The sequence below is a fragment of the Maylandia zebra genome, linkage group LG10, assembly GCF_041146795.1.
Source record: "Maylandia zebra isolate NMK-2024a linkage group LG10, Mzebra_GT3a, whole genome shotgun sequence".
NCBI lineage: Eukaryota > Metazoa > Chordata > Actinopteri > Cichliformes > Cichlidae > Maylandia > Maylandia zebra.
In genome coordinates, this window is record NC_135176.1 from 15681115 (window position 1) to 15704464 (window position 23350).

Genomic DNA, 23350 nt, shown 5'->3' on the forward strand with positions numbered 1-23350 from the left:
AAATTAGGGTGGAAAATAACTATTTGGTCACCTCAAACATGGAAAATCTCTGGCTCTCACAGACCTGTAACGTCTTCTGTAAGAAGCTTTTCTGTCCCCCACTCGTTACCTGTATGAATGGCACCTGTTTGAACTCATCATCTGTATAAAAGACACCTGTCCACAGCCTCAAACAGTCAGACTCCAAACTCCGCCATGGCCAAGACCAAAGAGCTTTCGAAGGACACCAGGAAAAGTATTGTAGACCTGCACCAGACTGGGAAGAGTGAATCTACAATAGGCAAGCAGCTTGGTGTGAAAAAATCAACTGTGGGAGCAATCATCAGAAAATGGAAGACATACAAGACCACTGATAATCTCCCTCGATCTGGGGCTCCACGCAAGATCTCATCCCGTGGGGTCAAAATGATCATGAGAACGGTGAGCAAAGATCCCAGAACCACACGGGGGGACCTGGTGAATGACCTGCAGAGAGCTGGGACCAAAGTAACAAAAGTCACCATCAGTAACACACTACAACGGCAGGGAATCAAATCCCGCAGTGCCAGACGTGTTCCGCTGCTGAAGCCAGTGCATGTCCAGGCCCGTCTGAAGTTTGCCAGAGAGCACATGGATGATACAGCAGAGGATTGGGAGAATGTCATGTGGTCAGATGAAACCAAAGTAGAACTTTTTGGTATAAACTCAACTCGTCGTGTTTGGAAGAAGAAAAATACTGAGTTGCATCCCAAGGACACCATACCTACTGTGAAGCATGGGGGTGGAAACATCATGCTATGGGGCTGTTTTTCTGCCAGGGGGACAGGACGACTGATCCGTGTTAAGGACAGAATGAATGGGGCCATGTATCGTGAGATTTTGAGCCAAAACCTCCTTCCATCAGTGAGAACTTTGAAGATGAAACGAGGCTGGGTCTTCCAACATGACAATGATCCAAAACACACCGCCCGGGCAACAAAGGAGTGGCTCCGTAAGAAGCATTTGAAAGTCCTGGAGTGGCCTAGCCAGTCTCCAGACCTCAACCCCATAGAAAATCTGTGGCGGGAGTTGAAAGTCTGTGTTGCTCGGCGACAGCCCCAAAACATCACTGCTCTCGAGAAGATCTGCATGGAGGAATGGGCCAAAATACCAGCTACTGTGTGTGCAAACCTGGTAAAGACCTATAGTAAACGTTTGACCTCTGTTATTGCCAACAAAGGTTATGTTACAAAGTATTGAGTTGTATTGTTGTTATTGACCAAATAGTTATTTTCCACCCTAATTTACGAATAAATTCTTTACAAATCCTACCATGTGAATTCATGGATTTTTTTTTCACATTCTGTCTCTCACAGTTGAAGTGTACCTCTGGTGCAAATTACTGACCTCTGTCATCATTTTAAGTGGGGGAACTTGCACAATCGGTGGCTGACTAAATACTTTTTTGCCCCACTGTATCTATATTTTATAATAACCAATAAAAATGATCTTACACACAAAGACAGTTTATATTGCATTGATTACATTGGAAAGATGAGCTTTACTAGCTGCATCATTATTGTTATTAATGTTTCTGAACATATGCAGCTACCATTACCAGACAGTTAGCACAGTGTAAGACAGGAAACATGGGAAACACACTAGTCTGGTTTTAACCAAAGGTAACAGGACATTTAACTGATAAGTTATACCCTGATTGTATAACACATAGAAAAACTAACATACTGTGAGTTTTATGAGTTGATTACAGTTAGACTAACACTACCTAAGTGTTTCACTGAAGTTTCACTCTAAGCTAAACTAGCTAGCTGTTTACATAACAGAAATACACTATATGGACAAAAGCTTTAGGCCACACCTATTAATCTTTAAATTCAGGTGTTTTCAGCCCTGCTGTCACAGGTGTATAACATCAAGCACCTAGCCATGCTGTCTCCCATTACAAATATTTGGGAATGAACATGTTGTGCTAAAGAGCTGAATGTGAGTTTGATAGGATATTTCTATTACAGGAAGTCACTTCCTGAAGTTGTTCTCCATCTAGATAGTACACAGTCAGCTGTAGTATTATTGTACAGTGGAAGTGTTCAGGAGCCACACAATGTAGCAGATCATATGAAGTTACAGTGTAGTGCATGAAAGTCGGCAGTGCTCTGCTCGCTCAGTAACTGCAGAGGTCCAAATGTCCTCTGGCATTAACATCAGCACAAGCTGGGAGCTACATAACGTGAGTTTCCATGGCTGTGCAGCTCCTGTAGGTGTAATGTATATGTAGCCCTGCACTTTTGTCCATATAGTATATATGTATATATATTCATTGTTTATACATTGGGAAGAAAACTTAAATGTAGAATAGATGTATCTCTCATCACATCACAAAATTAAATAGAAGGACACAATAATGGATAATCAGAGTCTTTTACACACAGAGTAGTGGCGTTATCTTCATGGCTTGTCTCGTTTGGTGATGTAGAGAAGACTGGTTATTTTGAGCACAACTTACTTGCAGCACTGTTAAAAGAGATTTAAAATATTAGAAGGTCTGGGTTGTAATCAGTCAGTCTCTGTACTCCACACGTGTATTCTGTGCGTTACCTTTACGATTTTCCTCCACCTTGAAACAACAGCAAGAAGAGCAGTGAGGCCCACAACCACCAGCCCAGCTATCATGGGCCCCAGTGGGAACTTCAGGGTTTTGTCTGTAAAAATGAAGATTAAAACATTAATAACCAAGCCATAATATCATGCACTGATTTTTATAATCCACTTAACAACTTAATGTGGAGATGTGGCTTGGGTAGCATTGCAGAGTGCTGATCTAGTGAGCTCACCTGTTATTGTGACTTGGAAATGCCTGCTGCTACTTCCATACATAGGAGAGTCCACTGTGCATGTGTACATGCCTCCATGCAAGGTTTTCTTCACTTTGCTGGATGTCAGCTGACTTGTTAAGCCATTATTGATCACAGAGAGGCCATCTGCTAGTAGATCCACCAGGCTTCCATTTAGTGACCATGTCACAGAGGAGACAAGTGGATTGGCCCTTGTGTCACACTCCAAGACAAGGTCATCCTCTTCTTCAACTGTAACTTCCACTGTTTCAGAGATATTTGGGGCGACTGAAAAATGATCAGTGCAAATATTAATGCTTGTGAGATTATTGAAGTAATTTTTTCCAGATAGATGCACATCAACGTAACCAACCTAGCAGCTACACTGATTCAAACCGAAATATTCCATGACCAGCCTGCCATTAAAATTTGCACAGGTATGTTGGGTGTGTTTGTATGATTCCATCCCTCCCTCCTCTTAAAATGGAAATTCCCTGTTAAAGTGCTGTTGTCATGCAGGAATGTGACCACAGAACAACTAGTTCAAATCTTTTCAAAAACCCAGATGTCAGTTTATTATAAAAACCCAAATGTTGTACTCATGATCACTGATAATCGTGGACAAATCAGGGCTAGAATAAAGATGGGATCGTGGTCAGTTCCTTCCAGTCACGCTTCCTGCAAGTCCACTTGAATGGTCCATGCGTAGTTTGGTGTTCTCCATGGTCGAGACTAGTCACTCCACTCCGAGTGGGCACGAGGACTACTAGTATAATATGTTAAAGATCTACATATTGTGGTGCTGTACTTTTTCCCTGAGATCAGTGAAAAATATATGAACTAACAGGTAACGAACCCTACTTTGGTTGGTCCTTTAGTTTAAAACCTGTTAAATGCTAATGACCCCAGTACTGGGGGCAAGATGGAAAACATCAGGTTTCACGAGATGTGCCGCCACATTTGTTTTTTAAAATATAAACATCTGTGGCATCCACAGAAAAATCAAAATGTTTTGTGAGCTCAAGGCTCAAAAACATTTTCTACGATCACCAAACACAGCTAAAACAACATATAATTAAAGAGCAAGTAGACATGTAGCAAAACTGCATGTTTCATCACGCTCCAACCAAAGTTCTCTGAACCAGCAGCAAAACAAGACCAAAATTATGCATCCCACTTGAAAAACATGATGAATTTTGTCCTACCTTTGCTTTCTTTCTTTCAAAACAAATCCACATAAAAATGCATTTCCTGAATACTTCCATCTTTCAATGTGCTTTGTGTTCTGTCTTATTTGCTTGTTTACACACAGATAAATTACAGCCTATGGCAGCATATTTTCTTCTATATTCTGTTTTATAGAATATAACCCCTCCGTGTCCAGGATGTGCACATCAGCATCACTGACAGGGTGGCTGCTGGCCTGTAGGTCTAAACAGACTGCAGAGTCCTGGCCTGATGAGGTAGCTTTTCTGTGTTGTGTCATCAGCTTAGAGGTTGTTTGATTTCACTGATGTATAATTTTACAAAAATGCTCCTTGTACTTAAACACATAGACTAGATCCTTGGGGTGGAGCAATTTTCTGACGTAGCATGTTTTTTGGTTTGAAAGCCACAGAGACGCATTGTTTAGAGAAAATGTGTCTCAGGATCACCAAAAGGTTTTCGTTTAGGCATGGGTTGTAATTCTCTCCTCAAGTATTCTTTAGGTGGCTTCCTGGCTGGTCAAATGTCCAACTGGGAATGTCACATCTACCCAGGGCCATTTTGATATGATGTTCTTCTGCTGCCCTACCCGGCATGTTTGCGAGGATGTCGTTCGCTCTGTGTTGTAGTGTCCTGATGACAACCTGTTTATGCTCCAGAGTATGATGACAATCCAACCTTGAATACTGATACATATTAAAGATAGTGGTGCAACGGATCCAAAATCTCACGGTTCGGATCGGATCACAGTTTTAAGTCATGGATCGGATAAATTTTCGGATCAGCAAAAAAAGACAAAAAGACAAAACTTTAACTCGCCATTTACTTATTTAAGTATTTTTTGGCTATTAAAAAACATTCAACTCAAGACTCATTCCACGCAATTATATAAAAACAAATTAAGGTGCAATATAGGGCAGTACAGGGCTTTGTATTTACCACTCCACTGTGATATAATGAGCAGTCACGGTCACGAAGCTTTCCGTTGCCCTGGAGGTCCACCCATTTGTAGTTAGGGCAACAGAAGATGCCTGGAACAGTTCAGGCATAACTTTAGACTTTTCCTGCTCATACATGCTTGGAACGATCTTGTCACTGAAGTGGACGCGCAACGGGATATCATAGCGTGGCTCAAGCATGTTCATCATAGTTTAAACCCCCTTTTTTGCACAACGGAATACGGCCTTATAATAGTTTTAGCCCGGTCGGACTGGGCAGCAAAGGGCTGCTTAAATGCTGGAAACTCCTCTGCTCCTCCACTTGGACTGCTAGCGCTGGCCATAACTATGGCTTGACAGACTGACCACGCACACCATACACATACAGTGATCCGTTGCCCCACTATTTAAAGATCATAAAACTGAACTCAGTCAGTCAGTGTGATAGTTTTGGTCATTATGCAGTTATATTGTTTCTGATTCCTAACTTGGCTAAATAATTTCAAATTCATCTAATAGTGATTCAGTATTGGCTGGGAGTATTAATATATAAATACAATAAACAGATCAGATCAGAATTCTTTTTTTTTTTTTGTGTGTCCCGTTTGGATCTTTAGCCATCAGAATTGTTGTCTTAATGCCAAGAAAGATGCCAAGCGGATTTATTTTGCCAAGTGGATCATCATGACCTTGCCATATTGGTCCATTTGATTGACCTTTATTATAATTATGAATTTATTTTATTTTCGGATGCTACAAACAGGACAGACATGACTGGGGGATAGGACAGGGAGAAAGAATGAAAGAAAGAGAGGGAGAAAAACAAAAAAAGAGGGGAGAAGAGAGGGTGAGAAGGGGGGGAAGAAAGAAAGAAAAACAAACAAAACACCTGGATCACCTGTATGGAGAAAAAAAAACAGAAGAGAAAGCAAACAAAAAAAAGAGCAACATCACCATCACAATAAACTAGCTAGCAGTAGATAACAGTAGATACTGAATATTAAACGCTATTGTGCAGCACGCAAGAAAGGCAGCGCACAATGTGCTTTGAGGCAGCAGCCAAGAAGGGTGTAGTCCGCGTCTGTGAACACCCGTGTGTACACCTGTGTGCACACCTGTGTGGATCAGCATGCTTGTATTACAAAGGTTTCTCCATGTAACGATCTGCTAGGGAGTGTGGGGAGCCATAGCCCCGTCCCCCAGGGTATGAAGCAGGTATGGAGGAGATCCAGGCCCCAGATATCCAGAGGCCCCAGAGTACAAGGACCCGAGGAGGACCACCAAAAGGGGGGGAACCGTGCCACCGTCCTGGGAAGAGCTGAGTAGAGCCCCAAACGAGAGGTCACCCAGCAGCTACGGAGCAGAGGCCAGAGGGGGTTGCAGTGGCGTGCCCGCGGGCTCTGCCGGCAGCCAGCTGTGCCAAAGAGGACCGAGCTTCAGGCCCAGAGGCCAGAGGCCTGAGGGCACCCCACCCCCCGGAAGGGGCTCAGCCCAGCCCCAGTTGACAAGAACCACCAACACACCAACGTCTGAGGCCATCAGCCACCGGCAGGGAGTGTGGTGAGGGGAGATAGGCCTCCGTACTTAGGAGGGCCTGAGATGTACCCAGAGAGGTTGAGTCTAAGACCCAACCTGACATATAGACACAGACGAACAGGCGCACGCGGACACAAACGTGCATTCCCAGCCCCATATACACAACCAAATACTCGGCACTCACCCACGTGTAGACAGACACAAATAGACACTGCACAGATAGTCACACTCCCCAAACATACTCTATATCCCAGGTCCAGGTACCCCCGCCCCCAGAGGGGCAAGCCGCACCTAGACCCAGGAGATGTTACCCTTCTCTCTGGGGTGGAGGCAAGTGGACCACCTCCTTATCTGCAGTAGCCGGGAGGCCCCGCATCCCGGACCCCAATCTGATGGCCAGCACCTCCTCCCAGCCCCCCAGCCCTGACGGCTAACAGAACCGGGCTGAGTGAAGACCCCAAACCTCCCTACGCCCGCTCATATGTAGTGTTGCTGTGTGCTGTTCTAAAGTGCATTTAAAACATCAGAGAGCAGCACGGCTCCTCCCGAAAACCTTTAGTGTCTATATGCATTTAAAATTGAGGGTAGGGCACCAGCGCCAGAGGTGGGTTGGAGTACACCGACCATCCTCTGGATGCAGTAAAACGTGCCCACCCCCAAGGCCCTATATGTATGTGTTATGTGAGAGTGTGAGTAATGTGGATGTCTAGGTTGCAGAATAAAATTGAGGCACAGGCGGCCAGAAGGGGACAGAGGGGGAATGCCTCCCCTGCACCCTGGTGACATACCTGCACCCCAAGCCCTACGTGTGTGGGTGGGTGTGGTAGAGCGGGAATAGGGAGGCAGCTGAGGATGGGGAGGGAAGAAAGGGAGGGGCAAGCGGCCCCTCCCTGGGGCCAGCTCCCCTGCTGACCCCAGTAGGCACCCCCACACTCTGGAACCCACCAGGGCAAGGGGGCCCAGGCCCATCCGGACTGGGGCCCGCAGCAGCAGCACCGCCCAGCCCCAAGACAATAGACACCCAGGCTGAGTTCATTCTCTACCTCTCCTATATCTCTCCCCCACCTGCAGTGAGGTGGGGTGCAGTGAGCTCCTGTAGAGAGGAGACCACCTGCAAAGATATAACAACCTCCCCACCAGTTAGAGAGCCCCCTAGTTGGGCCGATGCACCAGAGGTCCCCTGCACTGGGGCTGAGCCCCCCTGCACCCACCCGCCCACAGCTCCGGCAACACAACAGCCAGGACTCAAGCCCCCAAGGCCCAGCCAGCACCCCAGACCGGGGGCGGAGCACCCCCAGACCCCCAAGCCTCCGCGCCCGTCCCGGACCTACCCAGGGGCAGCCAGGCTACCAGGCCAGTAACCAACGTCCGCCAGCACAGACCCTCCCCCATCTCCGCTGTACGCAGCCACAAGGAAAACACCATCTAAGAGCCATCAGGGCCCCTACCCAGGTCATGGCCACATCCCCCGGGTTAGGCCCTCCAGGGAAAACGTCCCTAGGGACTCCCCAGACGCCGTAAGGCCGTCCCTACCACCATATCAACCACAATAGTGAAGGCAGGACCAAACCATGACCCCCCACCCCAACTAGGTGATTAAGTCGATCAAATGAGCCCAAAGGGATTGATCAAATGTGATGGCAGAGGCTGTATCAAGATTAATGTGATCTATTAGATGGTTTTTATATTGGTTAGAATTAAGATTATTTTTATTTTTCCAGTTAATGAGGACCATTTTCTTGGTAATGCATAGGGCCGTAAAAACAACGTGGGCTGTGTTTATTTCTGCAGTGACCTCATCCAAGTTGCCCAGCAAGCATACTAAAGGGGAGGCTGGAATGTTACATTTCAGACACTTTGATAAGTCTTCACATATCTCACGCCAAAACTTCTGAACTGGTGGACAGAACCAAAGAGCGTGGATGTAATTGTCCGGTGTGTTTGCTGTGCAGTGTGAGCAGTTGTTGGAAGGCGTATTCATAATTTACCGTGTTCATAATTTTGCAGGCGAAGTCTTTGTACTGAGAATGTATTCTTTTTATTAATAATTTCATTTAATTCTAGTTTTGTCTTGCATATTTTGTTTAATATTTCTTGATCTTGTTGTGACACATAGGCTTTTTCTAAGAATTTGATGTTTTTTTCTAGTTCCTGAATATTTTTGTTTTCTTCTTTCTTCTTATGTGATGAGAAAGAGATTATTTTACTTCTCATCACGGCTTTCCCTGCTTCCCAGAGGACAGATGCTGATGTTCCTGGAATGTCATTAAAGCCTAAGTATAGAGTCCATTCTTTTTTAAAGTATTTGATAAACTCTTCGTCTTTGGGCAGTGATGTATTAAATCTCCAGTTTTTACTTGGTGTAGTATTATTCTTCTGTATTAGTGTTAAAGATACAGGAGCATGATCACTGACAGCTATAGGATGAATCTCAGTGTCTGAAATGTTACTTAGCAGTGAGCTGCTGACCAGAAAACAATCCAGACGAGAGTAGGAGTGATGGACATGTGAGAAGAAAGAATATTCCTTACTGTTGGGGTGAAGGGAGCGCCATGCATCGCAAAGACCAAAGTCGCTCATATACTGTTTGATTATATTTGTGGACTGCCAATTACGCTGAGTTCCTGCTGTATTGAGCCTATACATTTCTTCATTTAGTCCCAGGTTGAGGTCTCCCCCAAGAACAATTGTGCAGTCTAGGTGTTCGGAGAGTGTACTAAAAAAACCATGGAAGAATGAGGGGTCATCAACATTTGGACCATATATACTTACAATACATAGCTTTTGGTTAAGTATAGATAGTTTGACGATTAGGAATCTGCCCTCTGGATCTATAACTGTATCGAGTACTGTGAAATTAATATTTTTATGTATTAGAATTGCTACTCCTCTTTGTCTAGAATTATAACAGGCTGAGAACACATTAGGAAACTCAGGTGTTTTAAGTTTATTCAAACCTGTGACAGGCATGTGGATCTCTTGTAATAAAACAACGTCTGCCTGTAATTTTTTAAGAATTCTGATCTGTATAAAAAAAAATTACAGATTAGAATTCTTTAAGGGGACTTACATGTGACATTCAGGGTGACAGAGACTTGATCTGTGGAATTGCCTTTTTGGTGGCAAGTGAACTTGGCACCATTATCTTCATAGGTTGGTGTGACACACAGACTGCTGCGATTCTTGTTGTTCCCTTCCTTCAGAAGAACTGCTGCATCATTCCTCAGCCAGACCAGCTCTTCTTCAGCTTTAGTAACACCAAGCGTACAAACCAGCGATACAGGGTCATTGAGCTTTACCTGTATAACACCCTCATCGTTGAATGCAGGTTTAGACTGGATATTAATGCCTTTAGGATGGGGAAGAAAAGGAAGTTGAGTAAGATCGGGGGAGTAAATCTTGACAATATAAATAGTGACAAGAAAACTGATTGAGATACATTCCCTGTGACCAGGTCTTTCTAAAACAACAAACTTACCTAAAACGTGCACTGCATAGAGGACGAGGAAATGGAAAACTGCGGCTCTGAGGATAAACTTCATTTTGCTTTGCCTTCAATGAACCTGGAGGAAAGGAAGAGATCATTAGAAAAAGCACTGGTATGCAATTCATTTACAATTTTAAGCTAAAGCATTACAAGTTTTTTCAGATGTGGCATACCACCAGACACCGCATTCTGTTGTGTTCTTCATCGAGAGCTAGTAAGACCTCTAACCATTTACTTAACAGGACAAACAACAAACCAAAAATACGTTAAACATTAGTCTCTCGGAATTTTAGCCTCAGATTAAATTTACATTCCAGACAAAAGTGCAAACATTTTCTCCTCTGCACTTCTAAAAAAAGAGAAAGCCATCAAAAAACATTCAACTTATTTATCCTTCTGTAACCTTAAAAAAAAATAACTACCTGATCTGAATGACCTGAAAATGTCTGTGTTACACAGGTTTTAAGCAGATGAGCTGCTGTGTTAAACTGTTGACTGGCTGTACATTTACAAACCTGGTTTAAAAATCAGCTAGCATCAAAATATCTCAAAATCCGTCTACAGAAAAAAAAAGGGATTTTTCTGATTTAAGTTTAAATCAGACTATTTCCAACTCTGGCAACCATAACTTTATGACTCAGAAAGGAAACACATTTGTTTAAAAATACTTTTTTTTCAGCATTTGTTAGATATTAAGGACAGCATTAAAAATCCTAAAAAAACCTCTCCGGATTTAAAACTATAAGAAAGATTTTAGGAATTATACTATATATATATATATATAAATGTTTCGCATTCTGAGATGAGTTAGACAAATTTACCTGATGAAGCTCGTATCTTGTCTGTGTTACATGAGGGTATGAATGACTGTTTTAACCTGGATCAGCTCCTAGTCCGTACTTCGCAGGTCCCTTTTTATAACTACCGTCTCGTTCAAAATGCCTTTCTTATAATAGTATTTGCCTTCATGTCAACACCCTTTAAATCCTCCCACCCATGACTTTTTTCCATCTTTTATTGTGGACACTTTTAACACAAGGAAAACCTTTATTGGCTGTAGCCATTACAATGGCACTAAAAGTAAACTGGGTGTGTGTGCCAAGTTAAAAAACACCCTTTTTAATAGTTAAATTTTTATTTTATCACAAACCCTTAAAATCAATGGTTGGAGGGATTCAAAATTAAATTAAAATTCTTTAAAATCAGTGTACTTCTACACATTTATTTATGAAGCAAGTTACAATGGAAGCCCATTAATTATTTCTAATACTATAAAATAATACAAAATATATAAATTACTTATACATTAAATTTGTGTGTGTCCTTGAAAAGGAGCGGAAGGCATTGTTATTTTGCTGTGGGAAAAGGGATAAATGTAACTATAGTGTTTGTGGATTTACTTCCTTGTCAATTTTCCTGCCTTTCCTGTTAATGTCAGATGAGTGACGGTAAACGCAGATCAGTGCAATGGAAGTTTGTGAGTATATAAAAACATGTAAGAATTTTTTTTTTTCTAAAAACCTAACAAATGTTAATGAGACGTGACGTGAAATTTGAACTGTAACAGAAATTTCAAAGACATGGGTTTACTGCTCTGTAACATGCTAATAATTCAGGGTTGCCCTAAGTTTTTTTTTTTTTAAATCAGCATTTCTGAACCAACTGCTGGACCGACAACAACAAAAATGTGCTAATTTAATGAGCATTTGTGAGGAATGCAAATAATGTTACTACCCTTACTGATAGCTTGTGAAATATGCTTGGCTAAACTTTGCTCTATTTCACCACTGCCAATGCTGTACTTTTTAATCTATGACAGATTTCTGCGCTCGCTCTTTAAGAAAGCCTTATGTGATCACACAAAGATCAAAGGTTAGCTGCAATTGCAACACAAACAGAGGTGTAAAAAGACACTCTTTATGATGCTGTTGCACAATTGACTGGATCGCACACTATGGACAGGAAACTCTTTCTATCCATGTGCAGGCACACACACACACACACACACACACACACACACACACACACACACACACACACACACACACACTTTTCAGCTCTACTGTGTAAACTAATTCTTTAACTTCTGACTGAGCCCATGGCCAGGTTAAAATCAGTTTGATCAAGTGGACATGATATGTATTAGGTGTTCATTTCCACACTGTGCCTTTTTGGAGTTTCAGTGATTAAATCACCATCAGTCGTCAGGCAATTCATTAACATATAAATGTAAGTTTATAGGATTTACAGGTCCCCATGTGTTGTGAGAGGTGGTCTATTCTCAATAGTCAGTCGACTATAAAGACTATAAAGTCAAGTTATCTGTAAATGCTTGTGAGTAAATGTTTGAGTTGTAGAGCGGTCGGGTTTTTGTGCTCATGTGACTTTGTTGATTTATGTGACACGAGGAAGGACAACTCCAAAAATCATTAGTCAAAGTCCATTCAGAGGGAGCTACAATCAATGGCTAATACCAGCACACACAAACACAAACAGCGTGACTGCCCTGCACCAATTACTCAAAGCCTGCAGATCAGATGCCATCAAAATTCCTTGTATACACTGAAAAACAAGGCATTCCTCATCAGATTACCACTGAGCCCTGCAAGACCACTCAAACGCGCAAGTAAACCCACACGACAAAATATGCCATGTAACATATTCACAAAGCACGCAGTCGTACACTGCACACAGAGCAAATACTCAAACACGTTGCATTCCCTCCCCCAACTTCAAGACACGTTTGTCAGCCCTGTTTTGATCCTTGTATCAGAAAGGTCTTCTGTTCTTTTCCAAAACCTCTCCAGCCGTCACCTCCCATGTTTATTTTCTCTATTTTGTTTAATCTGTTGTTTCCACCACCACATCCCAAAACCACATAATTTAATCAATAACTTCTAAGAAGTGCATGTGTCGCACTTCTAAACCCAGATAGGCCAATTGCCCCTCTTACCCTTGCACTCTCTTACCCCACTCCCTCCCTGCCACTCTCGCTCCCTCCCACCAGTGCTTTCTAACTTTTCTCTCTCCTCTCTCCCGTCTGTATTCTCTTTCTGGGTTTGAATGGAGAAGCTGGATTCACCGGAACCAGCACACCCCTTGCCCGGTGCAGGGCCCGTTGCTGAGGTTTCTGTTGCTAAGACGGCAGGGGCTGTGGAAGACGAGGGTGCATCATGGGTGAGATCCAAACTCTTTGAGTGTAGTTGCATGAAACGCTTGTTGCCGCAGGCTTACAGAGAAGAACTCTACCAAGTGTTACGACTCACAGGCCCACTGGTAAGTAGCAGAAAGTGGTCTTCTTTTTCTTCTTTTCCTTTTTAGTTGGGGGATCCCATGATTATAATACGCACAGTCAGCACACTCCTGCAGTGCAGAATTACTGTTTTTAGTGCAGGTTTACATAATGTAGTGAAACTAGTCACTATTTCTCAAATAAAACTGAATATACTGCATGCCTAAGAAAAAATGTTGTCTATACTGACTGAATATTAATGCAGACAAGTCTGTGCCTTGTGATTTCACAACACTGCTTTGCCAAGTACTGACAAGTCCCCTGGACACAGTTAATGGCAATAAATCACTGTGCTTTCACCGTATCAGCAAATTATTAAAGTCCTGCTTGTTTCTACAGCTGCTGTCGCGGATTCTGAACTTCCTCCTGTCATTTGTTATCACCATATTCTGTGGTCACATTAGCAATGCAGCACTGGCTGGATATGCACTGGCCTCAGCGGTACGTACTGTACTCCTTTTCAGAACAGTTTATTTTAGCACCACTGCTTTGTCTGCTTCTTGTGGGTTGTTATGGTAGCGCAATAAGACCACTTTCTCTCTAAATTGTTTGTCTTTTTGCATACTGGAGGTGATGCAGGTTTGCCTGAATGTACTGGTATGTGTAAAATACAGTGCAGGTCTACATCTCAGCTGAGTGACATAGCCAAGCAGCAACCTCTGTGGATGAGTAGCCACTATGGATGGCTCCATAAGCAATTCAATTCACCAAAATTAACCAAATTTAAAAACAATATGGTAAAAAAAAACAAAAACAAAACTTTGTAGCTTATGCATCTTTTCAGAACAACTATACAGGAACTTTATTATAACTTATTTGCAAAGCAGAAATTCAACTACTATTTTGTTCATCGAGTGCAACAGAAGAGACAAATCCACGTGGTGAAACAAAGAGCAGCAACATAGCTAATAACTCTTATTACTATAGTGGTTTCTATAGTTAGTTATATGAGAAGTGAGAAAAGAAAAGGAAAATCAGAACCACTGATGCATGCAGTGAAGGGATCCAGTGGCTCTGTTACGCCGTGAGGTCCTGTTACAGGTATGAGTTGGGTCCAGTTGTCACCTCAGAGGGAAGGGACACTGCAAATTAATTTAAAAACAAACAACAAAAAACAAACAAACTGGCGGTTGCCAAGGCTACCCCTCAGCCTCCTAGTAGATGTGACAAGTGGTCTAAATGGTATAAATCTGAAAATCCTAGGAAAGGACCTATAACCTTGAGGTCGAGGTCACCAGGATTCAAAATCATCCAAGATTTTTCGTAGATACGTCTAAGATATGAATTTGAAACTCCTGGTCACCTCATTCTCGAGTTATTGTATTTACAAACTTGGGTGTTGACGCTGCCTTCCCACCTGCCCAGCGAGTGGATAAAAATATCTCATCAGCCTTTTACAGCTGAGGGGTAAAAAATACTGAGTTACTGGGTTTAGCCTGTTAAGCAACATTTCTAGCCTGTTCCTACGTACACAAGGCATGAAGGGTTGATGAATGGTTCCTTAAGGCAAAACTTTAATTTGTGATAGGCTTTAATTGTACTTATTCATAATGTTAATGAACAGCCTACTTACAGTTCTGACTGCACTTAGAGGGCAAACACTTCACTTTAAGCTTTTTGGGGTTCACTTTTTTTTTTTTTTGCCTGTCCTGTTTGGCTCTTTTGCCATCAGAATTATTGTCTAAAGGTGAAGAAAGATGCCCAATGGATTTACTTTACCAAATAGACCATCCCAGCCTTGCCGTAATGGTCTATTTGATTCACCTTTTATTATTTATTTTATTTTATTTTCACTTGCTAAATACGGGACAGACTTGACTGGGGAAAAGAAAGGGGAGAAAGAAAGAGGGAAAGAAAAACAGTGGAGAAGAGGGACGGGGATAAAGTGCAAAAAACAAAAACCAACAAAATAAGCAGACAAAAAATACATATATCAATCACCTGGATCACCTGTTGAGAAAGAAAAAAGAGAAAACAAGCAGAAGAAAAAAAAAGAGCAACACAATAAACAACATCACGATGATCTATGGGAATATAACAGTAAATACTAAATATTAAACACTACTGTGTAGCACGTAAGATCGACAGCGCACAGTGTGCTTAGAGGTAGGAGCCAAAAAGGGTGTAGTTTGTGTGGGTGAGCACCTGTGTGTACACCTGTGAGCATGAGCGCACTTGTATTTAAAAGGTTCCTACATGTAATGATCTGTTAGAGCAGCGGTCCCCAACCCCCGGGCCTCGGGCCGCGAGAGTTGAGGCTCAGGTGTGAAATGTATGGTTTTCAGGGTTTTTATCGGTTTTCAGCGTTATTTTGTTATCGTTTTTATCGTTTACTTGGTTTTCCTGGGTCTTTTCACGTGTGTTATGAATAAATCTTCTTTTTTTCAGTACCGGTACTAGTTTTGTTTTGTTGTATTTATCTGCGACACCTGAAAATATTGTTGGTCATAAACCGGTCCGTGGCGCAAAAAAGGTTGGGGACCGCTGTGTTAGAGGGTGTGGGGAGCCACAGCCCCGTCCTCCAGGGCATGAAGCAGGTATGGAGGAGATCAAAACTCCAGACATCCAGAGGCCCTCAGAACACAAGAGACCAAGGAAGACCAACAGAGGGGCAGCTGCGCCACTATCCCAGAAAGAGCTGAGGAGAGCCCCAGATGAGGGCTCACTCAGCAGCCGCGGAGCAGAAGCCAGGGGGGGGTTGCAGTGACATGCCCGTGAGCTCTGTCGGCAGCCAGCTGTGCCAGAGTGACCGAGCCCCAGGCTGAGAGGCTGAGGGCACCCCACCCCGGAAGTGGCCGAGCGAGCCCCAGGCTCCAGGCCCCGACAAGCAGCCACCCGGAGTGAGCCAGTGTGTACCTGGACGCCCATCCTTGGACACAAACAACCACCAATGCACCGATGTCTGAGGGAGTCCGCCACTGGCAGGGGAAGGGGTGGGGGGAGATAGGCCTCCATACCTTGGAGGTCCTGAGATGTCCCCAGAGAGGTTTCATCTGATACCCAACCTGACATATAGACACAGACATACAGGCACACACAGATACAAACATCCATTCCCACCCTCATGCTCTCATATGCAATTACTCAACACTCACCCAACGTGGAGACAGACATAAAGAGACGCTGTACACACGATCACACTCCCCAAGCGTACTCTATACCCCAGGTCTAGGTACCCTTGCCCCTGGAGGGGGAAACTGCACCCAGACCCAGGTAGTGTTACCCTTTTCCCTGGGGTGGAGAGAAGCAGACTGCCCCGACTCGGCAGCAGCAGGGAGGCCCCACATTCCAGACCCCAATTGGATGACCAGCTCCTCCTCCTAGCCCCCCCGCTCCAGCAGGCTGCAGAGAACGGGGGTGTGTGAAGACTCCAAACCTCCCTCCACCCGCTCATATGTAGTGTTGATGCATGTGTGTTCTAAGGTGCATTTAAAACGCAGGAGGACATGGAGCTACCTGCTAGAGAGCAGCAGGTAAGCGCATAGCCCCTCCTGATAGCCCTCAATGTCTACATGTATTTAAAATTGAGAGGTGTGCAACGACGCCAGGGGTGAGGTGTACACCCTGATGGTAATTTGGAGTCCGTGTAGCGTGCCCACCCCTAAGATCCTATATGTATGTGTAATGAGAGTGTGAGTAATGTGAATGTCTAAGTTGTTGGATAAAACTGAGGCACAGGCAGCCAGAAGGGGACAGATGGGGGGGGGGGGGGGGGGGGGTGCCTCCCCTGCACCCTGGTGACACACCTTTACCCCAAGGCCCTGCATGTGTGGGTGATTGTGGTGGAGCGGGAAGAGGGAGGCAGCTGGAGATGGGGAGGGAAGGAAGGGAGGGGTAAGTGACCCCTCCCTGGGGCCAGCTCCCCCGCTGACCCCAGTAGGCACCCCCATTGTCTGCAACCTGCCAGGGAAAGGGGGCCCAGGCCCATCCGGACCGGGGCCCAGTTCAGCAGCACCGCCTGGCCCCACAGAGCCCGGGACAGCCCACCCGACCCCACCACAGAGAAAACTGCACCCACCCCGTCATCCACTCATCTTCCAGACTACACAAGACAATAGACGCCCAGGCTGAGAGCTTCCTCACCTCTCCTATATCTCCCCCTCCTGCAGAGTGAGTTCCTGAAGAGAGGAGACCTCCTGCAAGATGTAACAGCCTCCCCCACCAGTTGAAGAGCCCCCCAGATGGCTTGATGCACTGGCGGCACCCTGCGCCAGGGCTGGGCCCCCATACACCCACCCGCCCACAACCCCGGCAACACACCAACCAGGACCCAAGCCCCCAAGGCCCAGCCAGGGCCCCAGCCCAGAGACGGGGTTCACTTTAACATGTTAACCATTTTGTAATTTAGAGCACTACCCTGGGCTAAAAGTTGATGTTGGGTTGTTTTGGCTGTCGTGTGCACAACCTTTCTGACTGTAATTGAAACCTTTTCAGTTTGAGATGGCGAGGCACTAGTTGGATATTGAGTTTCTGAATGTGGCTTGTTGCACATTTAACCCTTGTGTGGTGTTCATATTTTTGTTACTCAGCCAGTGTTCATGGGTCTGGTGGACCCACTAGAGTTTTGGCTTTCCAAATTAACACTATCAAACAATTTTATGTTAAATTACTGAACAGATGTTTACTTCATCCCAATTACAAGACATGTGAACAGCAAACATGGTTAATTTTTTCCCTTTACCTTTGTTAGATCACATTTATGAATTAATGTGCTCCTCGTTTTTTTTTAGTTTTTTTTTTTTATAAAATGTTATAAAAAAAATAAATCAGTTATAATCAAGTGGAGTGAGTGGAAAGACACAACACATTTACACGTGAAGCAATATGTTCCACAACTAAATGGGATCAGCTGCTCATCAATGGTGACATTAGGCCCAGGTTTGTAAAACAGGGGGAGGTGGTGCACACACTTATCCCACACTGTCCTGATGGCAGCTAGCTTGTCTCTTTGCCGTCGAGCTGGTCTGTCATCTCGGTTATCAAAACGGATAATCCTGGAGATTTTGTGGAAGTTTTCCAGAGACATTGATGCACGGAAAGGTTCTTGCTGGTTTCTGCATCCCACAGGGATTCTGTCGATTCCCCTTTGGACCTGAAAACTCCTGCAAGGATAAGAACCCCAAAGTAGGCCTTTGGGGTTCTTAGATGAATTTGGTCCATCTCCTTCCACCTCTCTCCAAAAAAACACCTTCCTTCTAGATTACTGCAATCCAGAATAATTTTCTGGATGGAATCTGGGATGAAAAGCTCAAATGAAGACTTGATGTCCTGCACATGAGTAACTGTCAGCCGTGTTGGCCCTGGCTTATCCCAGTAACAGCTCTGCAGGGTGGCTCATTTCTTGGGCAAGAAGACCATTCAATTTCACCAGTTATTGACATCCATGTTTCTTCACTTGCTGTCTGGTGGGCTTGTTCTGGTCCTGGAGCTGGCTGCAGATGGGGTACTCGTCTTCGTTTTGTTACTAAATGGTGCTCAACCTCATCCTCTTCTTCAAAGTCACTGTCAGACTCTGAATTTTCAGAAATGTGAAATATTCTGAAACCTCTTTGTCAACATCATCATCCGAAGCCCCTCTCTCTTCCAAAATCAATTGGATGGCCCTCGCAGCAGATAATCTTTTGCCATCTTGATCAGTTGGGATAAAGAACCACACTGGCAAAATCTTATTTATAGTATTATGCCCCTAATTTGCAGGTGGGACAGGGTATGAGAAAATAAAATTTGGATCCCTCAAGAAAGAGGGTAAAATGTGCGGGAATGTCAGAGCAGACGGTGTTGATTGTTGAAAATTCAACTATGTTGCAACTTTGTGCGAGAGCAGGAGGGGAAGAAAACACTATCAGCAGCACCAGAAAGGAGGAAGACAGCGTGTGGGAACACAGGACCTACACTTTCAACACTTTTATTAGACCTGGGTCCAGTGGACCCAAACACCTTGTATGTAATGTAAATGCGTGGGGGGAGGTACAGTATGAGGTCATTGAAAATTAGTTTGGATTTATGTTCTTCACAGAAAATAAGCCAAAGCCAATGAATTTCAGGTTGAAAAAATAATTAATTGTTTAATTTTTCTTTTGAAAAAAACTGAAAATGGGTCTCACAGACCAGAACACCATACAAGGGTTAAAACACAACTGAATGAAATATTTAGAAAATTCAAACTTCTACTAAGCACTGGTTAATATCAACTAATGAATCATGTACATTCTCTTAGGAGGGGCTGTCGCCTGTACTCTAACTGAAAAACAACGTTGTTAAGGAAACAAGCACAATAGCATACCAAATCTAGTTATTATCAAAAACAAAATCTCATGCGTTTATGAATTTTAAGAATGCACATAAAAGTGATACTGTAAAATATTAGATTGATCTTATTAAAAAAGTGTTTTAAAGTCGACTAACTGCGCTACAAAAACAAAACCCCAGTAGGTCATGTCACTGTCCGAGGTGCTGAAGCGGCAAGGAGATGGGCAAAGAGTAACCAGCCAAGAAAAATATCTACTTACTCACCTGTCCTTGCAGAAGAAGGACTTTGCCTTATCCTTCATTGTAGCTCCAGCTCTCGTGTAACAGAGGATGCCTTTATCAAGTGGACAGGAGACAGGTGTTTCCTTTCTAGCTTTTCGTGCAGGAACAAGTTGTTATCTGGTCCAAAGCAGAAGCAAAACTCAATCATCCACCTCAGTGATAGTGCTGTCCTTTCAGCTCAAATGCTAAAGCTTGTTGAACTTGCTTCGATGAATTAATGAATACTTCCTTGTATTCTCAGGGATGTCAAACTCATTTTACATCATAGGCCAAATACACCACACTTTGATTTTAAGTAGGTCAAACCAGTGACGCTGCACTTTCTTTCAGTGTAAAGACATTTAACTATACATTTAATCCCTGAGATATCCTAATGTAAGAAAAAGAAGTGCAATTTCAACAGTATGTGTCAGTTTTCCTACATAACAGAGAAATGCTGGTGTAGTAAATGAAAGCACAAATTTTTGGATTGAAATGGAAAAAAACAAATGTGTAAAGTTACAGAGAAAGTTCAGGCAGCTTATTGCCCAGGCTGTCCTATAATTATAAAACAGAAATTTCATAGAAAATATTTAAATGTAGAACCACTGTAAAAACTACAGTATACTCTTAAAAAACAGAATCTTTTCTGTCATTTATTTGCTTATCTTCTACTGAATTACTTTGGTGTAGCATGAATGGCAGTAGAGGAGGTCTTTCTCAGTAAGAAATTTTTAAATATTATGTAAAGATAGTTAAAAGTACAAAATCTATAACCTCTAGCTGTCCAGTGGGCCGGATTGGATGTAATTATGTTTGAGACTTGTGGTTTAGTGTTTAAAAGTGAATGAACTGTAGTTGCTCCATCATATCTTTGATATGGTGTTAGCCACTTTAACAGCTCTGAAATGACCCTACACATTTCTCAATATGCCAGGAATGTAGTCGTTAATGCTAAGTGTTCTGTTAGCATTATTTTTAACTTGGTAAAAGTTTACACTACCTGCATAGTAGTCCACCTCCTGCACGGCATGCCTGCTTCTGGCCTGCTATCCCTCTCCTTCACTCGATTATACTGTACCTTGCTGATTGCAACTTGATCCATCCTTGATCCTGCAACATTTCAGTCGGAGCTCCTGTTTATAAATGACTTCCAGACTCCAGACTGGGTGTGCAAGCATCCAGGTAGCTGCCTGACCGGTACAACAAGAGGCAAGTCCGGTTTAGCTTAGTGCTTGAAAGTTTCCATCTAAAAATGACAGAGCTTCTCCTTTACCTTTGCCTGTGAGTGCGGTCCAGTCTCAGGATTTGGTTTTGGTTGAGTTTCAGTTCAAAAGCAATATTTTAAAACTTAAATTTTATACAAACTCTATCCCCTCTGCTAACCTGCTAACTTCCCGCTACTGGCGTGAGGTTAGGTTAGGCTAGCTCCATAGCCTTACTGCAGTGGGGCTTGATTGGTTATAAAGCAGTTTAATCTTTTCTTTTCTTTTCTTTTTTGTTCGTTAACATTAAGCCTAAAAAGTAAACAAGCAAACAAAAACAACAACAACAAAAAAAACTGGTTGAATGATCTATTGCTGCTTGCTTACTAGGTTGTAAGCCTTAGAGCTGTTAAGAAACACCCAAAAGGATCATTTCACTGACTATCAGACAGATCAGAGGAGATCAGCTAAGCACTAGTACAGTGCACTGTGTGAATTGATTTTTGTCCCTTGCCGCCAGCAAAATCAACTCAAAATGTCAAAGGAACAATTAGCAAGGGGACTGCAAAACTCAGTAAGAATTAATATATTGTGTTTTCTGTTAATGGGAGATTAGGTTTCCTTTCCTTTCCAGTAAGAAAAAATCAAACTATATTTTATTGTTTAAAAAAAAAATCAAGATTATTATTATTATTATTATTATTATTATTATTGTTTAACTGAAATGCAACCAGAGGCTGTAGTTACTAGGATCTGCTCCTTTTAGGGGTTGTCTGAGCATATCATCTGCCACTATATTACCTGGTCACTAGCATCCTCTTCTGCACACCAACCCTCTGCATGGCCTCCTTCATTGCATCCATGAATCCTATTTGTGATATTTCTCTTTTCCTCATGCTTTGTCCAGTAGAGTCAATTTTCAATTTTTTAACTATGTCTCTAAACTACTCAGTCTCAGCTCTCCCTCTGATAGATTAATTTCTAATCTTGTCCTGGCCACTCCCTATGAAAATCGTAGCATCTTCTTTGTCTTTTCTTTTCTGTTGGTATCCCTTTCATTTTTGATAACTAAGTACTGACTTCCTGTTAAATTTAGAGTCGATTTTAAGATCCTGGTCTTGACCTACAGAGCTGTGCACGGACTGGCTCCTGCCTACATCTTTGATCTGTTACAGCCCTATGTCCCTAGCAGGTCTTTGAGGTCATCTGATCAGGGCTTACTTGCTATAAAAAATACTAAGAGGAGGACTAAGGGTGACAGAGCTTTTGCCACTGTGGCCCCTAGACTGTGGAACTTTCTCCCCCAAGCATTAAGAACTGTGGACTCAGTAGCTGTTTTTAAAAAACAACTCAAAACTTACCTTTTTAAAACTGCTTTTGGTTAATTTTTTGCCTGTTTTATTTTCTCTTTTTAAATCTTTTATGACTTGTAATCTTATGTGCAGCACTTTGTGATTCTGTCTTGAAAGGTGCTATATAAATAAAAATTTATTTATTTATTATTTATTTATTTATTTATTACTCTGCATGATCTTTTATGTTTGGATTGCTGAACAAATTCAAAGAAATTTCATTCTCCAGGGACAATTTTTTTTAGCACGATTTTAGTACACCTCGTCTGATTCATTTAAAACAATTTGGAAGTAAACAGAACTTTATCTATCAACGCTTTAACGACCTTTGTTTTCATCTGAAAATCACTCCACTGACACGAGGTTGCTCACTGTTGTTTCTGGCCTGTAACTTGAAATTAGGATCATTGAAGTGCAATGTATCAGAGATGAAAACAGCTCTTATTTTCTCTATGTATGGCAGAAAATCTACAAACATTTTTGCTTTTTCATTTGATCAGTAAGAAAGTTTTTAAGCTCTGAGCATATACTCCGAAAACGGTCCAGTGCTCTGTGTTTGCTGAATCACCCTACATCTTTGTGAGGAGCAAATCAAGTTGCACTAACCTCAGTGATGGATGTTTATAATAATAATAATAATAATGGATTGCATTTATATAGCGCTTTTCGGGGCCCTCAAAGCGCTTTACAATTTCACTACTCATTCACTCTCACACACTGGTGGAGGCAAGCTACAGTTGTAGCCACAGCTGCCCTGGGGCAAACTGACAGAGGCGAGGCTGCCATATTGCACCACCGGGCCCTGTGGCCATCACCAGTAGGCGGCAGGTGAAGTGTCTTGCCCAAAGACACAACGACCGAGACTGTCCGAGCCGGGGCTCGAACCGGCAACCTTCCGGTTACAAGACGAACTGCCAACTCTTTGAGCCACGATTCGCCCCTATTGTTTTTATATTGTGAGTCTGTCTCTCTCTCTTTCTGTGTTCGTATGTGTCACCATTTTAAAATAGTGGG

The 23350-nt window shown here is 42.9% G+C and overlaps 2 protein-coding genes across 6 annotated transcripts in view; one reads left to right on the top strand and one right to left on the bottom strand.

Moving 5' to 3' along the window:
* tmigd1 (transmembrane and immunoglobulin domain containing 1) lies at positions 1-19806 on the bottom strand. 5 transcript variants are annotated; one of them, XM_076889169.1, is made up of 6 exons: positions 19783-19806; positions 9969-10053; positions 9561-9839; positions 2811-3098; positions 2575-2678; positions 1-2490 (listed from the first exon to the last, which is right to left on the bottom strand). In XM_076889169.1, exons 2-6 carry the CDS (start codon positions 10030-10032, stop codon positions 2479-2481), a joined length of 747 nt encoding a protein of 248 aa, XP_076745284.1. In that variant the 5' UTR covers positions 10033-10053; positions 19783-19806; the 3' UTR covers positions 1-2478. The 5 variants fall into 5 exon arrangements, with proteins under 5 accessions (XP_076745284.1, XP_004550051.1, XP_004550053.1 ...); XM_004549994.3 differs by lacking the exon at positions 19783-19806 and adding an exon at positions 10799-10884; XM_004549996.5 differs by lacking the exon at positions 19783-19806 and adding an exon at positions 10400-10441.
* slc47a1 (solute carrier family 47 member 1) overlaps positions 12958-23350 on the top strand; it is a 21714-nt gene continuing 11321 nt past the window's right edge. Inside the window, exons 1-2 of the mRNA XM_004549997.6 lie at positions 12958-13253; positions 13609-13710. Of these exons, the coding sequence (XP_004550054.2) occupies positions 13041-13253; positions 13609-13710 (315 nt within the window). The 5' untranslated portion in view covers positions 12958-13040. The remainder of the gene's footprint in view (positions 13254-13608; positions 13711-23350) is intronic.